At 44.3% G+C, this 24,950-nt stretch overlaps 1 protein-coding gene across 6 annotated transcripts in view; it reads right to left on the bottom strand.

The window, feature by feature from the left end:
• nhsl2 (NHS like 2) overlaps positions 1-24,950 on the bottom strand; it is a 305,225-nt gene that overhangs the window by 16,768 nt on the left and 263,507 nt on the right. For 5 of the 6 annotated variants that reach the window (XM_033030593.1, XM_033030594.1, XM_033030590.1 and 2 more), the window contains exons 3-4: positions 3,736-3,869; positions 812-1,007 (exon numbers count right to left, since the gene is read on the bottom strand). In XM_033030593.1, the coding sequence (XP_032886484.1) occupies positions 812-1,007; positions 3,736-3,869 (330 nt within the window). The remainder of the gene's footprint in view (positions 1-811; positions 1,008-3,735; positions 3,870-24,950) is intronic. The other variant, XM_033030592.1, reaches the window with a different exon arrangement.

Consider the following 24,950-nt stretch of genomic DNA (forward strand, 5'->3'; position numbering starts at 1 on the left):
CCTCTTTAAAAGTTAAAACATTTCCATGCTTTCTTGGTGGATTAAGATCAGTCCCAAATTATTTGTCAAAATCATTACTCCTGAATTTTGTTTGCAGACTTTTATAATCACTACAACTGCCCAATGCTCACTCTCCCTCCTGTCCATTCGTCACGCACACTCCTACATAACCCTCATTCACTTCTCTACCTATTCCTCTCTACCCTCACAATCATCTCTCACTCACCTTCCTACCCAAATGTGACACACTAATCTCCATGTCTCTCACTCCTCCTCCTACCCATCCATCATCCATTCCCATGCCATCCCTCACCCTCCTACCTCTCTCTCATGCCTCGTCCTATCTATCTCTCACATTCCTCTACCCATCATTAATTCACCCTCCAAACTATTCCCCACTCACCCTCCTACCTACCCCTCACTCATTCCATTACCCATTCCTCATTTACCCCTCTATACTCTGCACTGGCTGACTCTGTTCTTAATCTCAGCCTCAATGGCTGACCTCTCTCTCTCTCTCTCTCTCTCTCCCTCCCTCCCTACCTCTCACTCCCTCCCTACCTCTCCCTCCCTCTCCCCCTCCCTCTCCCTCCCTCTCTCTCTCTCCCCCTCCCTCCCTCCCCCCTGCATGGAGTGACTCTAACCCAAACCTCGGTCTACACATCTCCGACATGTAACACAGCCTCTCTCTGCACTGATTGCACTTGTCTCTGGCATTTGCTGTGATCATCATTGGTGCTCAGCCCCATTCTGCACTAATTTACAGTGTGTGTGTGTGTGTGTGTGAATTGTAAAACAGAGTGCACTGTACCAGTCACATTGATAGGCACCAGGTCCGCCTGTACCGTTCGTGCCTGGTGCCACCTCTTTTTCTCTGGTGTTGACTGTGGGATGCCTTGAGTCCACTTGGGTGGTTTATCGGGTGTACTTGGGGAGCTCAGAAATTGTTCGTGTGGTTTTACACCAAAGGTGGTCGTCTCATCTTCACTGCTGGACCTTGTGCTTGGCTGATGCAACGAAACACACAAATCAGAGATGGAATACATTTCAGTAAAAGATATTAACATTCAGTGCTACTTTCAAGCACATCCCCACATTGATGAAGATATTTTAAATACAAGCTGGCTTTTAAATACCAGAAGACTCAAGATTTGACATCATTTCCATCATGATTCTCTGCGACAAATGTCCACAGCATCTAAGCCACCCGTGAAAAGAAAATGGATGCATATTTCTTTATTGGACATAAAGGCACTCAGGGACAAGACTGCGTCGAGAGGTTCAGCAGAAAAATGACCTGGGTTTGAATTGTCTCATAGGATCGTGGCCAATCATCGGGGAAGGAGGGGGCCGGGTGCGGGCTGCTGTTCGGAGATAGTGACCTCTATCAGTGGTCTCGGGAGATTGCTGCTGTGTCGGGGCAGAAGGCTAGAGGATGGTCAGTGCTCATTGACAATGAGTGGACGGCGGTGTGGCCATGGCAGAAACCTTGTGGTTGGGTGTTTGGTTCCTACACATCAGGGGGATCGGTACCATAGGGTTGGCATACTAGATATGTTACTGGCCTTCTAAGTATTCTAGATGGACAATCCAGGGAGCTGATCTCAAATCACCCTGCAGCTGTTATGGAATTTAAACTCAGTTAATAATCTGGACCGTTTCAAAAATACATCATTAGCAATGGTGACCAGAAAAAAATTACTTCTTTGTTGTAAAGTTAAATGATGTCTCCTTCCAGGGAGGAATCTCCTATCCATACCTTATTTAGTCTCTTGTGACTCCAGACCCATCAATGTGGTTGACTTTTCAAAACCCTCCGAATTGACCTGGCAATTTGAATAGCCCTGTGAAGGGCAACCAGGAATGGACATTAAATGCTGGTTTTACCAGCGATGCCGAAAAATAATTCACCCCAAAAATTGGAGGGTCAGGAAGGCCCAAGACCCCAGAACCAGGGCCCTATGGTGGCGCAGTGGTAGGAGTTGCTGCCTTACAGAACAGAGACCCGCGTTTGATCTTGACCACAGGTGCTGTCTGTATGGAGTTTGTACATTCTCTCTGTGACCATGTGGGTTTTCTCCGGGTGCACTGGCTTCTGGATGAAACCCGGGTCTCTGACCTGCAATTCTGCCACTGCGTCACTGTGCCGCCCCAATTCACGTTGGAAATATAGCCGCCAAGTGGGTATTTAAACAAAAACATAGGCATGTCAAGGGCAATGTGTAGTTACACCAGCGTGTTTAACACAGCATTCAGATATTGCTGTGTACCAGGTTTGTGCACGGCAGAAGATGCATACAGGCCTGCAGACGCCAGCATATCCAGTCCCCAAAAGCTCATTCATATATACGGGCTGTACCTAAGTCAGGTTTTCATTAACTGGTTCGGTGACACTATCTCTATATTACATCCAAACATTGGATCCAGCATACGTCAATGTAAAGTTATCTCCCTTGGTAGGAAGAATAAGAAAGCAAATAATTTAAATTGTGAAAAATGTTGGTATTCAGAGTGAACTGCAATTTCTTGGACTTGGATCATTGTAAATTAGCAGCAGATGTAGCAAGCAATGAAAATACAATAGAATGTTTGACTATTTATCATTATTGCATAATGGATACAGTATAAGATGAGAGAGATGGTACCTCAAGTAAGGTTTTTGGTGAGATCACTAAAGGAACTCTGTGTTTAATCTTCTATCTATGCAAATGCAATGTAAACAAAAAGACACAAAGTGCTGGAGTAACTCAGCGAGTCAGCAGCATTTCTGGGGAACAAGGAATAGGTGACGTTTCGGGTCGGGAACCTTCCTCAGACTGTGTCAACTGGTTTTCTTGTTCATCTGCATCAGCATGGTCTGCGATGAAGTTCACCCCTGTACTTGAGCTACTTGAGATGGTTCAAACAGTACTGATGTAAAACAGCATTGTCATTGAATTGAAATGAATAAATTTAATTAGCCAAGTATGTTTACATACAAGGAATTTGCCTTGGTGGATTTGCTCGCAAGTAACAACACGATATACAGTAATCAATTAAGAATAAAACATTATAATTTAAACATGTGAAGAATGAAATAAAATACCATAGCAAAAGGAGGTTACAGACTTTTGGTTGTTGAGGAGAGCTACAGCTGGTGGAAAACCATCGGGGATGGCTTGTAGATGCTATGTTAAATGGGATTTTCTCACGTTTAAAGACACAGTCTCCATCATGTACATGGAAACGGCGCCAATAAGCACCAATCACATCAACTGAAAGCTGCACCTTTCATGTAAAACACTCTGCCAACTGCTTCTATGTTCTTTCTTTAAAGGAGCTCTTCTTCCTTCCAATGGCTTTCACCTCTCCCCTAAGTTGAAGTTGGCACTTTATTGAGTGTGATTCTACAACGCACCTTCTGTTGTACTGGATATGTAGGCCAGTCTGTACCTGACGCGAGGCTGCATGTTTGTAGGATGCATCCAAACTCACCATTATCTTTCCTCAAAAATAACCTAATCTAACACACACTTCGTAGATGGAATAACTAAAAGCCATGCAACTGACTTATTTACCATTTCCTGAAAACGCAAAGCAAAAACAGCAGTGAGTTGTTCCATCAGGATCATCATCACTAAAACCCTTGCATTCAGCAGTTACCCTGATTTGCACATGCTCATCAGTGATCCTAAAAAATACCTTACATTCACATTAACACTTCATAGTAAATCATTTCATAATAAATGGACTTACCATCAACACAAATTCCATACGCTTTTCCCCTTTCTTGGGGCAACTATCTGGAACGGCCTCTCTGTTGAGAGCTGGTTTGTGTCCGAAGGTATTTGCAGTCGCCTTCTTCTGGATCACAGGCTCACCAAACTCTTCTGAATGAAAGAAGCACATTTTAACATGTCGGAAGAGCAGCGAGGGGGTGGCGGGGCTGGAACAGATTGCTATCATGCGAGATACCACACAGTTCAATGCTTAAGAATCTTTCTGAATCCCAGCCTCTGCTGCCGAGAGAGCAGCAACAGAATTATTCCCGCAGTCTAAAGGTTGCAGATTTTCTGACATGCTGATGAAGGCTGGTTGCTCAGCAACGATGAAGCAAGGAAACAATAGCTCACAACTCAGATTTAAAAAAAAACCTTACATACTTTACAGTCCTCTAGGGCTGTGCAGCCACTCCCCATTTGAACACTGAAATTACAGCCATTTTAACTTACTCGAGTATCTATGTAAACTTTTATGGCGTTGAGGTCAGCATAACAGCTGGATTTACGTTCCCCTGGCCCTTCAACTAATTGTCTGCCTTCACGTCTGATTTCTGGCTGCTGTTCCAGCAACAACAACTCTCTCAGGAAAATCATGTTCAAGTCTGCTGCTAAGAAGTAACTTTAAAATCTTTTAATTTTGTGGGACACCCTTGAATCTAGTGCAAAGCTTGATTTTTTTTTCAGTACTATTTGGGGAAGTAAAAGTCGGTTTCCAGATTTGCTCACTACCATACTACATTGAAGGAGGACATTTCGGCCCATCAATCAATGCTGGCTCACAGAGCAATCCCATCCCCCCCCATTACTTTTCCCTCAAACCTATACTCCCCACATTCCCGACAACTTCTTCCAAAGTTTACCACACACCTGCACACTGAGGGCAATTTACAGTGGCCAATTAACCAATCAACACACATGTCTTTGGGTTGTGGGAGGAAATTAGAGCATCCAAGAAAATGCCCCAAGTCACAGGGAAAAGGAGCAAAACTTAGTTTTGTTTAGTTTAGAGATACAGTGCGGAAACAGGCCCTTCGGCCCACTGAGTCCGCACCGACCAGCGATCCCCGCAAATTAACATTACCCTACACACCCTAGTGACAATGTTACATTCATACCAAGCCTATTAACCTACAAATCTGTACATCTTTGGAGAGTGGGAGGAAACTAAAGATATCGGGGAAAACCCACGTTGGTCATGAGGAGAACGTACAAACTCCCCACAGACTTCACCCATAGTCAGGATCGAACTTGGGTTTCTGGCGCTGTAAGGCAGTAGCTTTACCACTACGCCACCTAGATCTACTTCACATGGATAAAAACGGAGATCAGGGCTGACCCCAGGTCACAGGAGCTGTGAGGTAACACCAGGGCACCCCTCTGTTGCCAGGTTTTCTTCATGATGTGAAAGTGATAAATGAATTGTTTTAATTTGCGTGTGATGACTGGTGTTTACATAGAACATAGAATGGTGCAGCACACGAAAGATCGTGTCGCCCACACAGCAGTCCTGAGCTACTATCTACCTCATTGGAGACCCTTTGATCAGACTTTACCCATTATCTTGCACTAAATGTTATTCATGTTACTCCCTTTATCATGTATCTGTGCACTGTGGGTGGCTCAATTGTAATCATGTATTGTCTTTCCGCCGACTGGTTAGCACGCAACAAAAACTGTACCTCGGGACACGTGATGATAAACTAAATTCCATGACGAAAAAGATGGCGAGTTAAATTAATCTCCTCTGCCTCTATGTGATCTATTGTATATCCCTCCATTCCCTGTCTATACATGTGCCTCTTAAACACCATCTTCATGTCTGCCCTTACCACCATCCCCAGTGCATTCCCACCTTTCACTGTGGAAAACATTTGCCCAATTAGCACATCTTCTTTAAACCTCTCACCATAAACCTGTGCCCTCTCTTAATTTCCATCGTGTCTACCCTATTTATGCCTCAAAATTGCGTATATATTTATTTCAGGTCTCCCCTTAACCTCCAACATTCTAGAGAAAATTATACATGTTTGTCAAACCTCTTCTTGTAGATAATACTCTAATCCAGGCAACATTCTGGTAAAACTCTTCTGCACCCTCTCCAAAACCTTCACATCCTTTCTGCAATGGATTGACCAGAACTGCACACAACATTGTCCTATGAAGCTGCAACATGACTTCCTTTGAAAATGGATTAGCACAAAAGGCTGGTTTTTATTTATTAGCTAACATTTAAAAAATTCTGTTTCACATTCTGTAAGCTCCAAACTAAGAACTACAATGACTCAAATCAAATATCTTTAATCCCTAAATAAGCTCTTGCATTTAGGAATCAAATCCCTCAACTAATTCCTAAATCCCTACTAACATTAAAAGTATCTTTATGTACTGTAATAGAGGGAATATGGATTGAGAAATTCAACATCCGTTACATCTACTTGTAACTCAACGGCAACCAACACAAGATGCAAATTTAGTTTAGTTTAGTTTAGTTTATTGTCACAGGTACAGTAAAAAGCTTTTGTTGCATGCTAACCAATCAACAGAAAGACAATGCATGATTACAATCAAGCCATTTACATTGTATAGATACATGATAAGGGAATAATGTTAAGTGCAAGGAGAAGCCAGTCCAATCAAAGAGAATCTGAGGTTCATCAAGATTGTAGTTCAGGACTGCTCTCCAGTTGTGGTAGGATGATTCAGTTGCAAAAACAATGCAAAAATGCAACAAATGCAGAAACAACCATTTCTAGATTGTTAACACATTTATTTTCTGGAGAAGTAGGGCCAGAATAAATATCTCATGAAGGCCAAATGAGGATATATGGCATCAACTGCACATAATACACAAACTTCCTGTGTGACTGTTCCACCCAACAGCTGTTTGACTAAATTAAGAAGCACAGATGAGCAGGGTGAGGAAGCATCTTGAAATATTCTGCCCCCTTCCTTCCTGCACAACAACCCCTGACCTACTGATTCTTCTCTCAACCAGCCAACTCCTGTTTTTTGATGACTCAACATAGAAACATAGAAAATAGGTGCAGGAGTAGGCCATTCGGCCCTTCGAGCTTGCACCGCCATTCAATATGATCATGGCTGATCATCCAACTCAGTATCCTGTACCTGCCTTCTCTCCATACCCCCTGATCCCTTTAGCCACAAGGGCCACATCTAACTCCCTCTTAAATATAGCCAATGAACTGGCCTCAACTACCTTCTGCGGCAGAGAATTCCAGAGATTCACCACTCTCTGTGTGAAAAAAGTTTTCCTCATCTCGGTCCTAAAAGATTTCCCCCTTATCCTTAAACTGTGACCCCTTGTTCTGGACTTCCCCAACATCGGGAACAATCTTCCTGCATCTAGCCTGTCCAACCCCTTAAGAATTTTGTAAGTTTCTATAAGATCCCCCCTCAATCTTCTACATTCTAGCGAGTACAAACCGAGTCTATCCAGTCTTTCTTCATATGAAAGTCCTGACATCCCAGAAATCATTCTGGTGAACCTTCTCTGTACTCCCTCTATGGCAAGAATGTCTTTCCTCAGATTAGGAGACCAAAACTGTACGCAATACTCCAGGTGTGGTCTCACCAAGACCCTGTACAACTGCAGTAGAACCTCCCTGCTCCTATACTCAAATCCTTTTGCTATGAATGCTAACATACCATTCGCCTTCTTCACTGCCTGCTGCACCTGCATGCCTACTTTTAATGACTGGTGTACCATGACACCCAGGTCTCGCTGCATCTCCCCCTTTCCTAATCGGCCACCATTCAGATAATAGTCTACATTCCTGTTTTTGCCACCAAAGTGGATAACCTCACATTTATCCACATTATACTGCATCTGCCATGCATTTGCCCACTCACCCAGCCTATCCAAGTCACCTTGCAGCCTCCTAGCATCCTCCTCACAGCTAACACTGCCCCCCAGCTTCGTGTCATCCGCAAACTTGGAGATGTTGCATTCAATTCCCTCGTCCAAATCATTAATATATATCGTAAATAGCTGGGGTCCCAGAACTGAGCCTTGCGGTACCCCACTAGTCACTGCCTGCCATTCTGAAAAGGACCCGTTTACTCCTACTCTTTGCTTCCCGTCTGCCAACCAGTTCTCTATCCACATCAGTACTGAACCCCCAATACCGTGTGCTTTAAGTTTGTATACTAATCTCTTATGTGGGACCTTGTCAAAAGCCTTCTGAAAGTCCAGATACAACACATCCACTGGTTCTCCCTTATCCACTCTACTAGTTACATCCTCGAAAAATTCTATAAGATTCGTCAGACATGATTTACCCTTCATAAATCCATGCTGACTTTGTCCAATAATATCACCACTTTCCAAATGTGCTGCTATCCCATCTTTAATAACTGATTCTAGCAGTTTCCCCACTACCAACGTTAGACTAACTGGTCTGTAATTCCCCGTTTTCTCTCTCCCTCCCTTTTTAAAAAGTGGTGTTACATTAGCTACCCTCCAATCCTCAGGAACTACTCCAGAATCTAAAGAGTTTTGAAAAATTATCACTAATGCATCCACTATTTCTGGGGCTACTTCCTTAAGTACTCTGGGATGCAGCCTATCTGGCCCTGGGGATTTATCGGCCTTTAATCCATTCAATTTACCTAACACCACTTCCCGGCTAACCTGGATTTCACTCAGTTCCTCCATCTCATTTGACCCCCGGTCCCCTGCTATTTCTGGCAGATTTTTTATGTCTTCCTTAGTGAAGACAGAATCAAAGTAGTTATTCAATTGGTCTGCCATGTCCTTGTTCCCCATGATCAATTCACCCGTTTCTGACTGCAAGGGACCTACATTTGTTTTAACTAATCTTTTTCTCTTCACATATCTATAAAAGCGTTTGCAGTCAGTTTTTATGTTCCCTGCCAGTTTTCTTTCATAATCTATTTTCCTTTTCCTAATTAAGCCCTTTGTCCTCCTCTGCTGGTCTCTGAATTTCTCCCAGTCCTCTGGCAGGCTGCTTTTTCTGGCTAATTTGTACGCTTCATCTTTTGTTTTGATACTATCCGCGATTTCCCTTGTTATCCACGTATGCACTACCTTCCCTGATTTATTTTTTTGCCGAACTGGGATGAACAATTGTTGTAGTTCATCCATGCAGTCTTTAAATGCCTTCCATTGCATATCCACCGTCAACCCATTAAGAATCAATCGCCAGTCTATCTTGGCCAATTCACGTCTCATACCCTCAAAGTTACCTTTCTTTAAGTTCAGGACCCTTGTTTCTGAATTAACGATGTCACTCTCCATCCTAATGAAGAACTCAACCATATTATGGTCAATCTTGCCCAAGGGGCCACGCACAACAAGACTACTAACTAACCCTTCCTCATTACTCAATACCCAGTCTAGAATAGCCTGCTCTCTCGTTGGTTCCTCTACATGTTGGTTTAGAAAACTATCCCGCATATATTCCAAGAAATCCTCTTCCTCAGCACCCTTGCCAATTTGATTCACCCAATCTATAAATAGATTGAAGTCACCCATTATAACTGTTTTACCTTTGTTGCACGCATTTCTAATTTCCTGTTTGATGCCATTCCCAACTCCACTATTACTGTTAGGTGGCCTGTATGCAACTCCCACTAGCGTTTTCTGCCCCTTAGTGTTTCGCAGCTCTACCCATATCGATTCCACATCCTCAAAGCTAATGTCCTTCCTTTCTATTGCGTTAATCTGTTCTCTAACCAGCAACGCTACCCCACCTCCTTTCCCTTTCTGCCTATCCCTCCTGAATATTGAATATCTTTGGATGTTCAGCTCCCAGCCTTGGTCACCCTGGAGCCATGTCTCCGTGATCCCAACTATATCATAGTCATTAATAGCTATCTGCACATTCAACTCATCCACCTTATTACGAATGCTCCTTGCATTGAGACACAAAGCCTTCAGGCTTGTTTTTACAACACTCTTACCCCTTATACTATTATGCTGAAAAGTGGCCCTTTTTGATTTTTGCCCTGGATTTGCCGGCCTGCCACTTTTACTTTTCACCTTGCTACCTATTGCTTCTACCCTCATTTTACACCCCTCTGTCTCTACGCTCACACATTTAAGAAACCCTTTCCCTTTAACTCCATCCTCCACTACCCCATTCGACACCCCACCCCCCTTATTCAGTTTAAAACCACCCGTGTAGCAGTGGCAAACCTGCCTGCCAGAATGCTGGTCCCACACCTGTTAAGATGCAATCCGTCCCTTTTGTACAGTTCCCACTTACCCCCAAACAGATCCCAGTGATCTAAGAATCTAAATCCCTGCCCCGTGCACCAGTTCCTCAGCCACACGTTCAGGTCCCGTATCTCACTGTTCCTGCTCTCGCCAGCACGAGGAACTGGAAGCAAACCGGAGATAACAACCCTGGAGGTCCTGCTTTTCAGCATTTTTCCGAGCTCTCTAAAGTCACGCTGCAGAATATTCATCCCCTTCTTTCCGACATCGTTTGTGCCAACAAGCACTACCACTTCCGGATGTTCACCTTCGCCTTTGAGGATTTTCTGCACTCTGTCCGTGACATCCTGGATCCTGGCACCAGGAAGGCAGCACACCATCCTCGCATCCTGTCTGTTGCCACAGAAACCCCTGTCCGTACCTCTCACAATGGAGTCTCCCACTACAATGGCGTTGCCTGCCTTAGGCCTTTTTGGTTTTGGCTCAACAACCCTATTCGCATCACAAGCCAGTCCGCCGCTCAGTGTAAACACGTCTTCTGTCCCGACAGCTTCTAAGTGGGTGAACCTGTTCACAAGAGGTACAACACCCGGGGACGTTGGCATTCCATGCTTCCCTCCCTTTCTCACTGTCTCCCACCTTCTCTCTTCCAATACCTTAGGTGTAACAATCTTACTGTAGGACTTGTCGAGGAACGACTCCGTTTCTCGGACGAACCGGAGGTCATCCACTTGCTTCTCCAGTTCCCCAACACGGTCCTTCAGGAGCTCTACCTGGATGCACTTCTCGCATTTGTAGCAGCCAGAGGCACCAGCGGTGTCCTTGACCTCCCACATACTGCAAGCATCGCACTGAATCAGCTTGCCTGACATCTCCTTCTTTCGTCTCCACCTCTCAAGCATATTGCGTGGTCTCCTCTCCTCAGCCTCCTCGCCGGAGACTCACACTTTTCTCACAGGGCACTTCCCTCACAAGGCCGCTCACTCACTGCCACTCCCTAAGAGCAGTCTTACTTAAATTAACTGATAAATTGCTGATTTACCAATTTCTCAGTTTTCAACTGTTTTCCCGGCACTGACTCACTTCTCTCCTCCCACTCGGGCTAGAGAATCAGTCTGATCTCTTGCTAATCTCCTCCTGCTGTTGCTCCCAAATCTACAGCAGATCAACCCACAGGAGAAACCAGTGCATGCCTCTGTCTCCAACACCTATCTCCTTATCCCTTCCATCCTCAACCATGTTCATGGACTCTTGTCCAAGATTCATTTTCACCTCACCTGCGATCAAAGGCATGTTTCAATCCCTCTCCATAAATGTTTAGCCTAATTCTCCATCCCCTCCAGTCCAGGAACCAGAGTCAGGCCTGATCCTTTCCTTTGTCCTGCTGATTATAACTCTCCTGATTCATGTTCAATGGGAATACTTACTCTTCCCCCAGCAAGCTAATTGTGCAGGAAGGGACTGCAGATGCTGGTTTCAACCGAAGATAGACACAAATGCTGGAGTAACTCAACGGGACAGGCAGCATCTCTGGAGAGAAGGAATGTGTGACGTTTCAGGTCAAGACCTTTCTTCAGACTCAATTGTGCAGCATCCTGTCTTTCTTTTGATGTTCATCCTATTTACTTACTAGATCCATTCTGTTTCAAGCAGAGGTTTCTGTTGCTGCTTTCAGTTTGGCTGATGTTAATCTAATTTCTCTCATTCTATCTAGATTTATTAACTTCTCCCTGATAATTCCCGCATTGCTTAATGCACTTGGGGACTTGAATTATATTGTTATTATGAAAGGTTGGACAATAGCAAAGGACTAAATTGTTATCACCATTTTCTTATACACATTTTAGCCTGAAATGAAGAGGTATGGGTTTGAGTATGGAAGAAGATGCAGCTGGACATGCCACAGGATTGCAAAAAGGTCCCATTTTGTAACTTCCTCCTTCTTATCCTTGCTGTGCCTCCTACATCAGCCAAAAATACAAATAGCAGCTGATGCCATATTTCCATCTATTTAGCACCTACTTCTCTAATAAATGGTCTTATGTTCCAGTCGCGACTTTGTATGGGGATTATAATGCACAGAAGCATACTATTAGAACCAACAGTGTTTATATCCCAAAATAGCCCCCTCCCACAGGTATTGTTGTTACCAGCATTTCTTCTATTCATGAGGTTACAAGTTATCACTTTCAATTCATCTTTATGACTCATTGCGGTGAGTTTCCGATTCTTATCACTCTTTGGGTAAAATAGTCGTCCCCAAATTCCCTTCTGTTTTAGTTTAAATCTTTTTATTTGAATTTTGAATTTAACAGCAATTTGCATACATACAATGATAACAGACAGTGATAATCAGGACATAATTGTACAACAGTATGTAAACGACCCTCAAAACCCTTACCCTTACCCACCCTCGCCACCCGGGGACAAACAACACTCACATACGTACACATCCACACAAATACGATTAAAAAAAATAAAAAAATAATAAAAAATAAAAATAAGAAAAATAAATTAAAAAAAATAAATAAAAAAATTAAAATAATTTTTAAAAAATAAAAAAAATTGTGGGGAGGGAGGGGGGGGGGGTTGAGGGGATAGCAGCTGCAATAAGACAGAGCTGTGATAGAGGGCACTCAGTCCTCTTCCGAGTCCGGAAACAAGTTAAGAGAGTTAACAAGTTCCAGGAAAGGGTTCCATGTATCTAGGAATGTCTTGGTAGAGCCTTTGAGAGAGAACCTAAGTTTTTCAAGCTTTAAGTTGTAGAGCACCTCCTTGATCCAGCGGACGTGTGTCGGGGGACAGGTAAGTCTCCAGTTAAGCAAAATCAGTCTCCGGGCTAACAGGGTTGTAAAAGCCAGGACCCGCTTCAACGCAACAGAGAGGTTGGTGTTGGGGGGAATGCCAAAAATAGCTGACAGTGGGTTTGGAGGAATAGTCTGGCCATAGGCTCTGCTTAGCACGTCGAAAGCACTCCTCCAAAAGGTTGCTAGCTTAGGGCAAGACCAAAACATATGACTATGGTTGGCAGGGGATTGATTGCATCTGTTGCAGGTGTCTTTAACAGCGGGGTATATTCTAGATAATCTTGTAGTGGACTTTGTGAAGGACTGGATTAGGCCATGACGGGCACATATGGAGGAAGAATGGATCAAATCCAAGGCAGAGTCCCATTGCTGGTCTGTTAGTTTCGTATTCAGCTCGCCCTCCCACGCAGCTTTTAATGAGGTATAAGGTTTCAATATAACCGACCCTAACAAGTTGTACAAAAAAGAGATGCATTTCTTCCGGTTGGGATCTAGAGCTAGGATGGAATCGGTCAGGGTTTCAGGGGGACGATTTGGGAAATGGGGGAATATCTTCTTCACAAAATTCCAAAACTTTAAAAAAACGAAAAAGGTAGGAGTTTGGGAGGCTATAGTTGTACGAAAGCTCCGCAAAAGACGAAAAAATGCCATCCTTGTATAGGTTTTTGATACTACTGATGCCATTACTATGCCAGGTTTTGAATGCGGAGTCTGTACTTGAAGGATTAAAGATGTGATTTTTAAGCAGTGGGGTCAAGATGGAAGGGCCTTGTAAACCAAAGTTTTTCCTAAATTGACTCCATATCTTGAGCGAGAGGGACGCAATTGGGCCTGCACCCCCAGATGTTATAGAAAGGGGGAGTTGAGAGCATAGGACAGACCGCAACGGGAGATGTGAACTCGCCTTTTCCATGTGTACCCAGGTCGGTAGGTGGTCGCAATCATCATTCATCCAGTACAGGATTTTTTGCAAGTTAGCAGCCCAGTAGTATCGCCTAAAGTCAGGAAGTGCCAAACCGCCGTCACTCTTAGGAGACTGTAGTAGCGTCTTTCGAATTCTGGCCGGTTTGCTACCCCATAAAAATTTAGATATTCTCCTTTCTAATTTATCAAAAAAAGATTTAGTGATAAATATAGGAACATGCTGGAAAAGGTACAGGAATTTGGGTAGGACGACCATCTTGACCAGATTTATCCGGGCCGCGAGGGATAACGGTAAGACTGACCAGCGGTCAAAGTCTCTTTCATCTTTCTCAACCAGGCAGGAAGTTTGTGCGGAACATATCAAATATAGGTATTGTGATAAAAACGCCGAGGTAGCGAAATCCGTCCTCCGCCCATTTGAATGAGGTTAAAGAGCGAGGGAGCTGCTTAGCCGATGAGTTAATTGGTAATAGTTCACTTTTTTGGTAGTTAAGTTTATAACCAGAGTACACCCCAAACCGTTCTAAAATATTCATAATCACAGGGAGAGAGCTGACTGGATTCGAGATGTACAGGAGCAGGTCAACCGCATACAATGAGACTTTATGAATTGTGTCAAACCGTGTGATACCTTTAAAGCCCTTCTCTGAGCGTAACCAAACCGCCAAGGGTTCTATCGCGACAGCAAACAGAAGTGGTGATAACGGGCAACCCTGCCTGGTACCTCTCCGAAGGGGGAAGTGGGGCGACAGTGTGTCGTTTGTTTGTACTGAGGCCACCGGGGACGAGTATAATAGACTGACCCAATGAATGAAACTATTGCCGAGGCCAAACCTGTCCATCGCCTCGTATAGGTACTTCCACTCGACCCTGTCGAAAACTTTTCAGCATCGAGGGAGACCACTATCTCCGGGGTCTCACTACTTGGTGAATGGATAATGTTAAGGAGACGCCTGGTATTGTGGGAGGACTGTCGGCCTGGCATAAACCCTGTTTGATCTAATGAGATAATAAAGGGCATCACTTGTTGAAGACGGAGCGCAAGAACTTTAGAGAGGATTTTGAGGTCCACATTCAGGAGTGAAATTGGTCTATAGCTACTACAAAGCAGAGGATCTTTCTCCTTTTTAAGAATTAGGGAGATAGTAGCCAACGACAAGGTGGGCGGTAGGCGACGATGTAAAAACGCCTCATTGTACATATCTCTCAGGACTGGTGCGAGGAGAGCAGAGAAAGCTTTGTAATATTCTACAGTGAAGCCGTCAGGGCCGGGCGACTTTCCGCTTTGCAGCGATGTGATGGCTGCTTGGACCTCAGTGACAGTTATGGGACCACCCAAGACTCTCGTGGCTTCATCGTCAATTTGGGGAAACGTCATACTACGGAACATGTCATCTGCAGTGGGAGGACAATCGGAAGCGTATAGCTCAGCGTAAAATTTAGCAAATGCTTCATTAATTCTAAGAGGATCAGTATGAATCTCCCCTAAGCTGGATCTAATGGCTGGAATTAGCCGTGAAGTCGCCTCGGTTCTGGCCTGATGGGCCAAAAGCTTCCCAGCTTTATCCCCAGATTCAAAAAAGTGTTGCCTAGATTTAAGCAGTCGTAATTTGGCTTTATTGGTAGACATGAGGCCAAAGTCTATTTGTAACCTAAGGCGTTCTTTATAAAAATTAGGGTCTGGGTCAGATGCGTATTTATCATCAATGTCCTTTATTTTTCGTAACAGGTCTGCCATTTGGGACGTCTCGGCTCTTTTCAGGTTGGAGACAAAAGAGATAAGTTGGCCCCTAATATAAGCTTTTGGACCTACGCTACATGGGTCCGTGGGGCTGCGGAAATCACAGCGGGAGGAAGGACGTTCTTCCCGAACGGCAGGTTGACAACCAGCAACAACAGGTAAGAGAATTTTCCTTACCTTTTTTCTTGATTGAAGAAAGGCTGCCGAGCTGTGCGGCTGCCAGCGGTGAAGAAGCGGTGTATGGAGCTTTGCTCCAACGTGACAGACTCCGGAACATGGAGTCGGGTCACTGTGGGCCCTATGATAAACCCACAGGGGTACCTCTTTGAGGGCTGCACAGTGCTTCTACCTCATCAGAGGGAAGCATTGCGGGTCAGTTCTGGGCTGACCTGGAAGAGGGGTCCGCAGAAGAAAGTGTGCATGGGGTGCAGGAACAAGAGAACCTACTGGAACCCAGCACCCCCACGCACCCACCAGCAAAACTGGTGAAAGCTCGAAGGACCGGTACTCAAAAACATGAGTCTTTTAGGCCATGGCCCAGACCGGCCTTCTCGGAAGATGCGGGACCTCCAACGCCAACCAAACCGAAAATCCAGACCCCAGCGCTACAACAACAGCGAAGAACCTACAAAAAGTAAACCTGTTACTGGTAACTATAGAGGTAGGTGGGTCTGGTTCCCTACAATATACAGTGGGCACGGAGATTGGGTGGAGATTACACTCTTTTCTGAATGCATGAAGCATGATTAAGCAGTATCCAGGGATATACAACAGAGTTTATACACAAGTACAGCCCTCCAGTTCAACATATACTGAACCGAATATTCGTGCTTTTTGATAAAGGGATATCAAAAGCGCAAGCTGAACTGAAGCGGCTTCACATAAAAGGTGTAATTGAGAAAACTCAACACGAACCATTAGAATTCGTGTCCAATATATTTATCAGAACAAAAAAGATGATGGTCATCGCATCATCATAGATCTGACAAAATAGATACCTTTGTTACTGCTTAACAATTAATTCCCTAAGGTTACTTCAATGGCCAGCACCGATTTAAAAGATGCTTACCATTCAGTACCTATACGAGATGACCACAGATGTTACTCAAAAATTTAACTGGATGGGACAACTCAGACAGTATAAAGTATTGCCAAATGGGTTATCATCAGCCCAGGCTGTTCACAACAAATTTGAAACCAGCCCAAGCGTTTCTACGGAAACGTATACACATGGTCATGGCATATTTAGATGACATACTCATTATGGGCATAACTTTGGAATTGGCCAAACAAACTGTAACAGCCACAAAAAAGTTATTTGGAAAACTGGGATTCATTTTTCATCCAGTTAAATCTAAACTAACGTCTTCCACTACTATGGACTACCTGGGGTTTCACCATTGACTCAGTTCACATGTCGGTGACTCTGCCTAAGGGAAAGGCTACAGATTTAATAGAGGCTTGCAATAACCTCACTGACATCAGCAAACCATCCATCAGATTGGTAGCTAAAGTAATTGGCATAATGATGGCTGCCTTTCCAGCCACACAATTTGGACCTCTACATTACCAAAACATACAGAGAGCAAAATACAAGCACTCTAAATTATGCAGGTCACTTTGACAGATCTGTGAAACTACCAATCAAGCTAAAATGGAACTAAAATGGTGGATAGACAACATCTGGCCTTGTTCCTATCCAAGCATTGTCAGTAACCTTTCCATGGTACTACAAACTGATGCCAGTACACTTGGGTGCGGACCCACCAATACCATACCACCGTGGTAGCATACATTAACCACAGGGTGGAAACAAATCGACGTCATGTGACAATCTGGCTATACAAATCGGCAATGGTGTATCCAGAAAGATATTTGGATACCAGCCACTTACCTACCAGGAAGACTAAATTCATTGGCAAACACCAGGTCACGCAAATTTAATGAACAACACACAACCATGGTTCCCCGTGGCATCAAACACGGAATCAGAGACATGAACATCCAATCTGTTCTGGAATATCTGGCAGGCCTCCACTATGATGAGGGGCTCAGTTATAGTGCCATCAACTGCGCCAGAAGTGCCCTATCGACTTACCTATGGCAAGGGACAGACCATTACACTGTTGGGACTCACCCACTGGTACAAAACCCATGAGGGGAACCAGATACTCCCTAATATGGGATGTGAGAATAATCCTGAAGACGCTCAGGAATTGGTCTCCAGCAACAGTTCTGTCCCTACACAGACTGACATTAAACAGTCATGCTAATGGTATTGGTCACGGCACAAAGGATACAGTCACTGCAAACACCAGACTGGACAACATGACTTTCTCAATAGAAAATATTAAGTTTCATATTTATGAGATAGTAAGCAGAACAGAAAAGGGATCAGCAGGCCTCAATATACAATTAGGTCATACCTAACAGATATTATCTAAATGGTGGCCAATTAGGAAAAGGGGAGATGCAGCGAGACCTGGGTGTCATGGTACACCAGTCATTGAAAGTAGGCATGCAGGTGCAGCAGGCAGTGAAGAAAGCGAATGGTATGTTAGCTTTCATAGCAAAAGGATTTGAGTATAGGAGCAGGTAGGTTCTACTGCAGTTGTACAGGGTCTTGGTAAGACCACACCTGGAGTATTGCGTACAGTTTTGGTCTCCAAATCTGAGGAAGGACATTATAGCCATAGAGGGAGTGCAGAGAAGGTTCACCAGACTGATTCCTGGGATGTCAGGACTTTCATATGAAGAAGGACTGGATAGACTTGGCTTATACTCGCTAGAATTTAGGAGATTGAGAGGGGATCTTATAGAAACGTACAAAATTCTTATGGGGTTGGACAGGCTAGATGCAGGAAGATTGTTCCCGATGTTGGGGAAGTCCAGGACAAGGGGTCACAGCTTAAGGATAAGGGGGAAATCCTTTAGGACCGAGGTGAGAAGAAACTTTTTCACACAGAGAGTGGTGAATCTCTGGAACTCTCTGCCACAGAGGGTAGTTGAGGCCAGTTCATTGGCTATATTTAAGAGGGAGTTAGATGTGGCCCTTGTGGCTAAAGGGATCAGGGGGTATGGAGAGAAGGCAGGTACGGGATACTGAGTTGGATGATCAGCCATGATCATATTGAATGGCGGTGCAGGCTCGAAGGGTCGAATGGCCTACTCCTGCACCTATTTTCTATGTATCTATGTAACAGATGACCGTCTGTGTATAACAAGACATCTGTCGTTATACATGAAGAAAACTAATATCCTAAAAGGCAATGAAAAGGCACTTTTTGGTCAGCCACTAGCAACCACACCAAGAGTGACGGTCCAGACCATCTCAAGATGGCTGAAACAGTTGCTAACACAGGCTGGGGTGGATACTAAATTTAAAAAATCTTTTTCCACCAGGGCTGCAGCTACATCGGCAGCATACAGTTGGATGTACCAATTGACCAAATCCTCAAGGCAGCAGGATGGTCTGGAGGGGAAACATTCCAATTATTTTGTAATAAACCAGTAATGAACTGGAACGTTTGCAGAAACAATTTAAGTTCTGTAAATTAATTTAAACCCATAAAAGGGGTTATAAACTTGTGTTAAACATTTTTATGATTTCAATGTCGAATTCATGTCCAAATTATGTTAACACAATTCCTCCCACAGTCAAGGCAGACGTGATGCATGGACTCGTTCCACGGCATGAAATCACAGAGCTTTAAAATCTTCACGTAGTCACTCACGTGACTCCGAAGTAAAATAGTAAGATTAAACGAGAATTTACCAGTTTGAAGTTTGATCTGTATTTTATGAGGAGTTACGATGAGGGATTACGTGCCCTCCGCTCCCACCCTGATCATATACTTAACTGGTACATCTTCTCTAATCTTACTATTAGTCATTACAGTTATCTGTGATTTCACACCGCTGTTTTGAAGAATGATACGCATGCGTCCTGGCGGGCTTCTTCACGTAATCCCTCATCGTAACTCCTCATAAAATACAGATCAAACTTCAAACTGGTAAGTTCTCGTTTAATCTTACTATTTTATAGCATGTACAGGGGAAGAGCCTTTCAAGTATGATTACACATAAACATTAAAAGGAAAAGTTGGTAAGACATAGTCATGAACGTGGTGATTTCTTACCGGCCTCATACGTTTCAAGACAGGGGTCTGGTATAACAGCAAGGCCGAGCGCTAGCAGTGGCTAATTGCTAAGGGCAGTCAAGCTAAAGTTAGCCCATAATGTAACTGTAGATTAACTGGATCCCTGTGCCATTCGGATGTAAACGTACCGAGCAGAGTCAGTCATCTGTGGGTCCCGGTCTGCTTCGACGTTAAGATGAAATGAAATCCTGAGCGTCCTCGGGAGATGTTAACCGTCGCCTCTTTCCCTCCCCGGCCATGATGAACAGCTTGGCCGGATAATGAAGGGAGGGTTTGAGACCCAGGTTGTACAGCTCCTTCATGACGTCTCGATATGCTGAACATTGTTCAACTATCTCGGGACAGTAATCTTCAAAAATGTGAATCGGGCTATCTTTGTACCTCAGCTTACCCCTCTGCCTCCGAGCCTCACGCACCACCAACTCGCGGGTCTGCAATCTATGGAAGCAAACCACAACTGCTCTGGGTTTCCCACCAGGGCTTGGTTTGGCTGCTAGCGTGCGATGGGCTCGGTCTAGCTCCGGGGCTGATTCCAGTATGCGTTCGCCAAGTGTCTCGAGCAGGAGTTGAGAGAAAAAAGCTGTTGTTTGGGGGCCTTCGATGTTCTCGGGGAGGCCGACTATCCTTACGTTATTTCGGCGATTCCTGCCTTCCAGGTCGATAAGCTTAGACTTAAACTTGGCGTTCTTTTCGATGACCATAGTTAGCATTGTCTCCATAGCTCGCATGTCTTGGCTGGTGGTATCGGCAAATGTCTCTAATGACGAAAGACGCTGTTGTTGATCTAGAATAGTGGTCTGGATATTGTCCAGCTTCGTTTCCAGCTTGGTGAACGCTGCGTTAAATTCTGCCAGTAGCGATGCCTTGTGCTCTGTTAACAAGGCTGCTAGCGTAGCCATGATGGTGCTGGTCGTCGAGCACCATCATCCCTTCTGTTTTATTGGTAACATTAGGTCTCTTAGTCTTGGTCACAGCGCACTCAATTGCTGCAAAGCCCCTCCAAGCTTTGAAAGAGGTACAAGATCCTCAGGCTTTTGACCTTTCCTGCTGTACATACCTCAAATTCTCTAGCAATAACTATCCTTCTCAATGTGTTTTACAGCTTATCCAGAGGCTTTATGTTCTTGGAAAGTTTTCACCATCGATGGGGCCAACCACCCCATCAAGTCGATGGCTCTTCATAAACTATTTCACCCAATTATTATTCACAGGCCTAAGGAGGTTTTTACTTCGTATCTGTAGATGCCACCAAATATTTTACTCTTATGCTTTTTAAAAAAATATTTTTTTCCAATCCCTCCAAACCTCTGATAATCAGCTTGGTTCCCACACATCCTTAATCTGACAATTTTGATATGACATTTTTCCTGCTTTATTTTAATCTCTAGCCATTCATAAAATGCTGGGTTTAAGAGCTCTATCTTGGTCATCTTGAACCCCCTCCCTCTTAAAGCCCTCCCAATGTTCAATTGTAATGTCATCAACCAATCTTTGACTCCAGTTCCCTTGAGCCAGATCGCTTCTCATCCTATTGCAATTGGCTCTACTAAAATTTACTATTTAACTTGGAGTGTCCTTACCTTATCCACAAATATTCTAAATAATATATTACGATCTAGTCAAGAGGGTTTAATTGTCATATGTACCAACAATGGAACAATTAAATTCTTACTTGCAGCAGCATAACAGGCCTTTAAACACAATAGACATTTAACATATAATAATTTTGTTTTTAATTAATTATGTTAATGCTAGTTACTACCTAGTTAGATTAGTTACTTACATTTCCACCTCACTGATACATACTGAATTTAGCCTTCCTCATAGTCAGAACCATGTCCAGCAAAGCTTTCTTTCTTGTGGAGATGGAAATGTATTGTTCGGGAATACTTCCTTACACATTTTACTATGGAGTCCATATTAGGATTGTTAATATCTCTCCTTAAGCGGCTTTTTCACGGGGTGACTTGACGCAAGATGTAACCAGAGTGAAGTGGTCGTGGTCTAGCACGATATCACACGATATAACGGGGGGTAGATAAAGAGTTCCCACGGTACTCGGCATTTCTGTTATTTGTGCGAGTGACTTGTCCGTCTCCCGAGCTTTCCCGTTAAATCTTGAATGAACATTGTGAAGTGTTGTTAAATCATCACGTGGCACAAATGATGTCACTTTTTTTTCACACACTATAAATATCCTCCCTTGGTTGAATTGGCTCATTTGGAGACATGTTTTACTGTGTATGTGGGAGACACAGATGGACTGAGCACAGTACCTCGGTCTTACTGTGTGTGGGAGAGGGGGAGAAAGAGACGTACACTCACAGAGGCAGAGTCTCTCAGCCTGTGTAAGAGGGAGGGAGGGAGAGAGAGAGAGAGGCACACACAAGGTGGATGTGAAATCTCACCTGCCTGTTTCAGTGACAGACACCCGCCACCAGTAAATGAAGACACCCCCATCTGTCTCCCCCCCCTCTCCCTCGACTCCCCCACCTTTCCCTCCCAACTCCAGTCCCGTCCCGACCCCCTGGGAAACCGAATAGAGCAACAATCAACTGCTGCCTGTGCGCTGATATGACAATAAAGGCTACTTTACTTTACTTTACTGAGTTAAAGAGTTCCCACGGTAGACTGTAAAACTGGGACCCTGGTTCTGGACTCCCCCAACATCGGGAACATTCTTCCTGTATCTAGCCTGTCCAATCCCGTAGATACTGATTAGACCGGTATCTATTTATTTACTTTATTAATGATTTCAATTAAATATTGGGAACATCAGGCCGCAAACGTTATTTCTTGAGTGTTAGTGCTGGACTTTGACTCGACCTTCCTAGTTAGCCGGAGCCTGAGACTGAGCCAAGCAATGTCCAGACCTGACTTCAACACAAAGTGATGGAGGAACACAAAGGGTCAGGCTCGGCCAACGCTCTGTGTTTTGCTCGTGATTCCTGCATCTGCAGTTCCTCGTGTCTACAGACCAGAGTTGCCACTTGACTCCGAGATGACCATCACAGAGCATACGGAAGATAGACACGAAATGCTGGAGTAACACAGCGGGACGGGCAGCATCTCTGGAGACAAGGAATGTGTGACATTTTGGTTCGAGACCCTTCTTCGGAGTCTCGTCCCGAAACGTCACCCATTCCTTTTATCCAGATGCTGCCCGTCCAGTATTTTATGTCTGTCCCCAGTATTACTGTGTCTATCATCGGCGCAAACCAACATCTACAGTTCTTTCCGACACATTAGAGGATACCGTCTCGCCATCACTCGGATTACCCGCTTCATTTCCATAACGTTGCCACCTCTCTTTACTTTGCTTACTGAAGCCTGATCCTTGTCACACCCAGTGCTCTATCGCCCAGCCTCTCATCTTTCAATCGGGTTCGGCCAGGAAGGAACTGCAGATGCTGGATTAAAATGAAGATAGACACAACCTGTAGCTCAGCGGGACAGGCAGCATATCAGAAGGGTCTCGACCCGAAATGTCACCCATTCCTTCTCCCCAGAGATGCTGCCTGTTGCGCTGAGTTCCTCCATTTTGTGGCTACCTTGGGTTTATCCAGGATCTCCCCGTTGATGTCCTAACTCGCTTTGGTTTGTTATTATTGTCTCATATCGAGAACCAGCAGATACAGGTTTAGGTTCGGGGGGAATGATTTAATGAGAGCCTAAGGAGTAACTATTTTACGCAAAGGGTGGTGGGTGTATGGAATGAGCTATCCGTTAAGGTAGTTGAGGCAGGTACTGTCGCAATGTTTAAGACGCATTAGACTGAAGCATGGATAGGATAGGTTTAGATGGTTATGGGCCAAACGCGGGCAAGTGGGACTAGTGTAGATGGGACATATTGGTCGGTGTGGGCAAGTTGGGTCGAAGGCCCTGTTTCTACGCTGTATGATTCTATGCAGGAAATAAACTTTTGTTTGCGTGCTATACAATCATATCAGATAATGCTATACATGAATATAACCAAGCCACGTACAGTCTGAAGAAGGGCCTCGACCCGAAACGTCACCCGTTCCTTCTCTTTAGAGATGCTGCATGTCCCGTTGAGTTACTCCAGCATTTTGAACCGTCGAGTTACTCCAGCATTCTCTTTAAACCGGCATCTGCTGTTCCTTCCGACACATGCACAAGAACACCAGGTAGAGCGAAGAGGAAAATACCAGAGTTCAGCATATATGTTTTCAGGACAGTTCCAGGGGGAAAAAGTCCAATGTCCGCATTGAGGTAGGTTGGTAGGTCGGGTCAGTGCCCAAACGAATGGAAGGAAGAACCGTTCTGAAGCCGGATAAGAATAGGTGGTCGGCGCGGACTCGGTGGGCCGAAGGGCCTGTTTCCGCGCTATATCTCTAAAATCTGAAGTTAGGTAATGTCTAAAGGAACTGCAGATGCTGGTTAATACGCACAAAAGGACACAAAATGTTGGTGTAACTCAGCAGGTAAGTCAGATCTGGGAAGAAAAACATAAAAAGCTGGAGTAAGTCAGCGGGTCAGGCAGCATCTCTGGAGAAAAAGAATAGGTGGCGATTCGAATCGGAACCCTTCTTCAGACATCCTAATCGGAATTGAGTCTGAAGATGTGTCTTGTCCCGAAACATCAGCTATTTTTCTCCAGAGATGCTACTTGACTCGCTGAGTTACTCCAGCTTTTTGTGTCTGTCTTCGGTTTAAACCAGCATGTGCAGTTCACTCCTTACACGGGTCTCTGGAGAACATTGATTGGTAGCGTTCCGGACCCTGCTTCGGAAAGGCATCGATCGCTAGTCGGCGAGGACTCCGAGCTGTATCTCTCAAAGAAGCACATGTGAAAAATTTCTCACGGACCATAAAAATGCGGGACCTTTCAGTAAAGTCCCTTTTAAAGTCCCTTTTAAAGATTATAGTTATTTTCTTGAATCTCATTAACATAACTCATGAATAAGTTGATGTCCATATGCGGATGCAAATCTTTATTTTTTAAATTCAATCTCACAGAAGACAATTTTTACTCACCTTCTGTCCACTCTGTCCAGCTTCCGGGTTCACCGTTCGCAGGAGTTCCCACGGTAACCGCAAGAGTTAATACGGATATCGCACGGATATCGCACTGGCCACTTGTTCATATAATGTTGCAATGCTCAACCACAAGTGTACAAGTCACTCTTGGAGAAATTCAAACTTTCTTGAATTTTCTCCCGAGTCACCAAGTTACACGATTACCTGCCGTTAGCGCCACGGTGGTCCACGGTGGTCCACGAATGCCGTACTGTTATCGCACGAGGTTCCCACGATGTTAAACTCTGGTTAACTCTTGCGTCAAGTCGCCCGTGAAAAAGCCGCATTACCATTAATTTTTGGCTTTTGCATCACATG

This window comes from Amblyraja radiata, chromosome 12 (genome assembly GCF_010909765.2).
Source record: "Amblyraja radiata isolate CabotCenter1 chromosome 12, sAmbRad1.1.pri, whole genome shotgun sequence".
Taxonomy (NCBI): Eukaryota; Metazoa; Chordata; class Chondrichthyes; order Rajiformes; family Rajidae; genus Amblyraja; species Amblyraja radiata.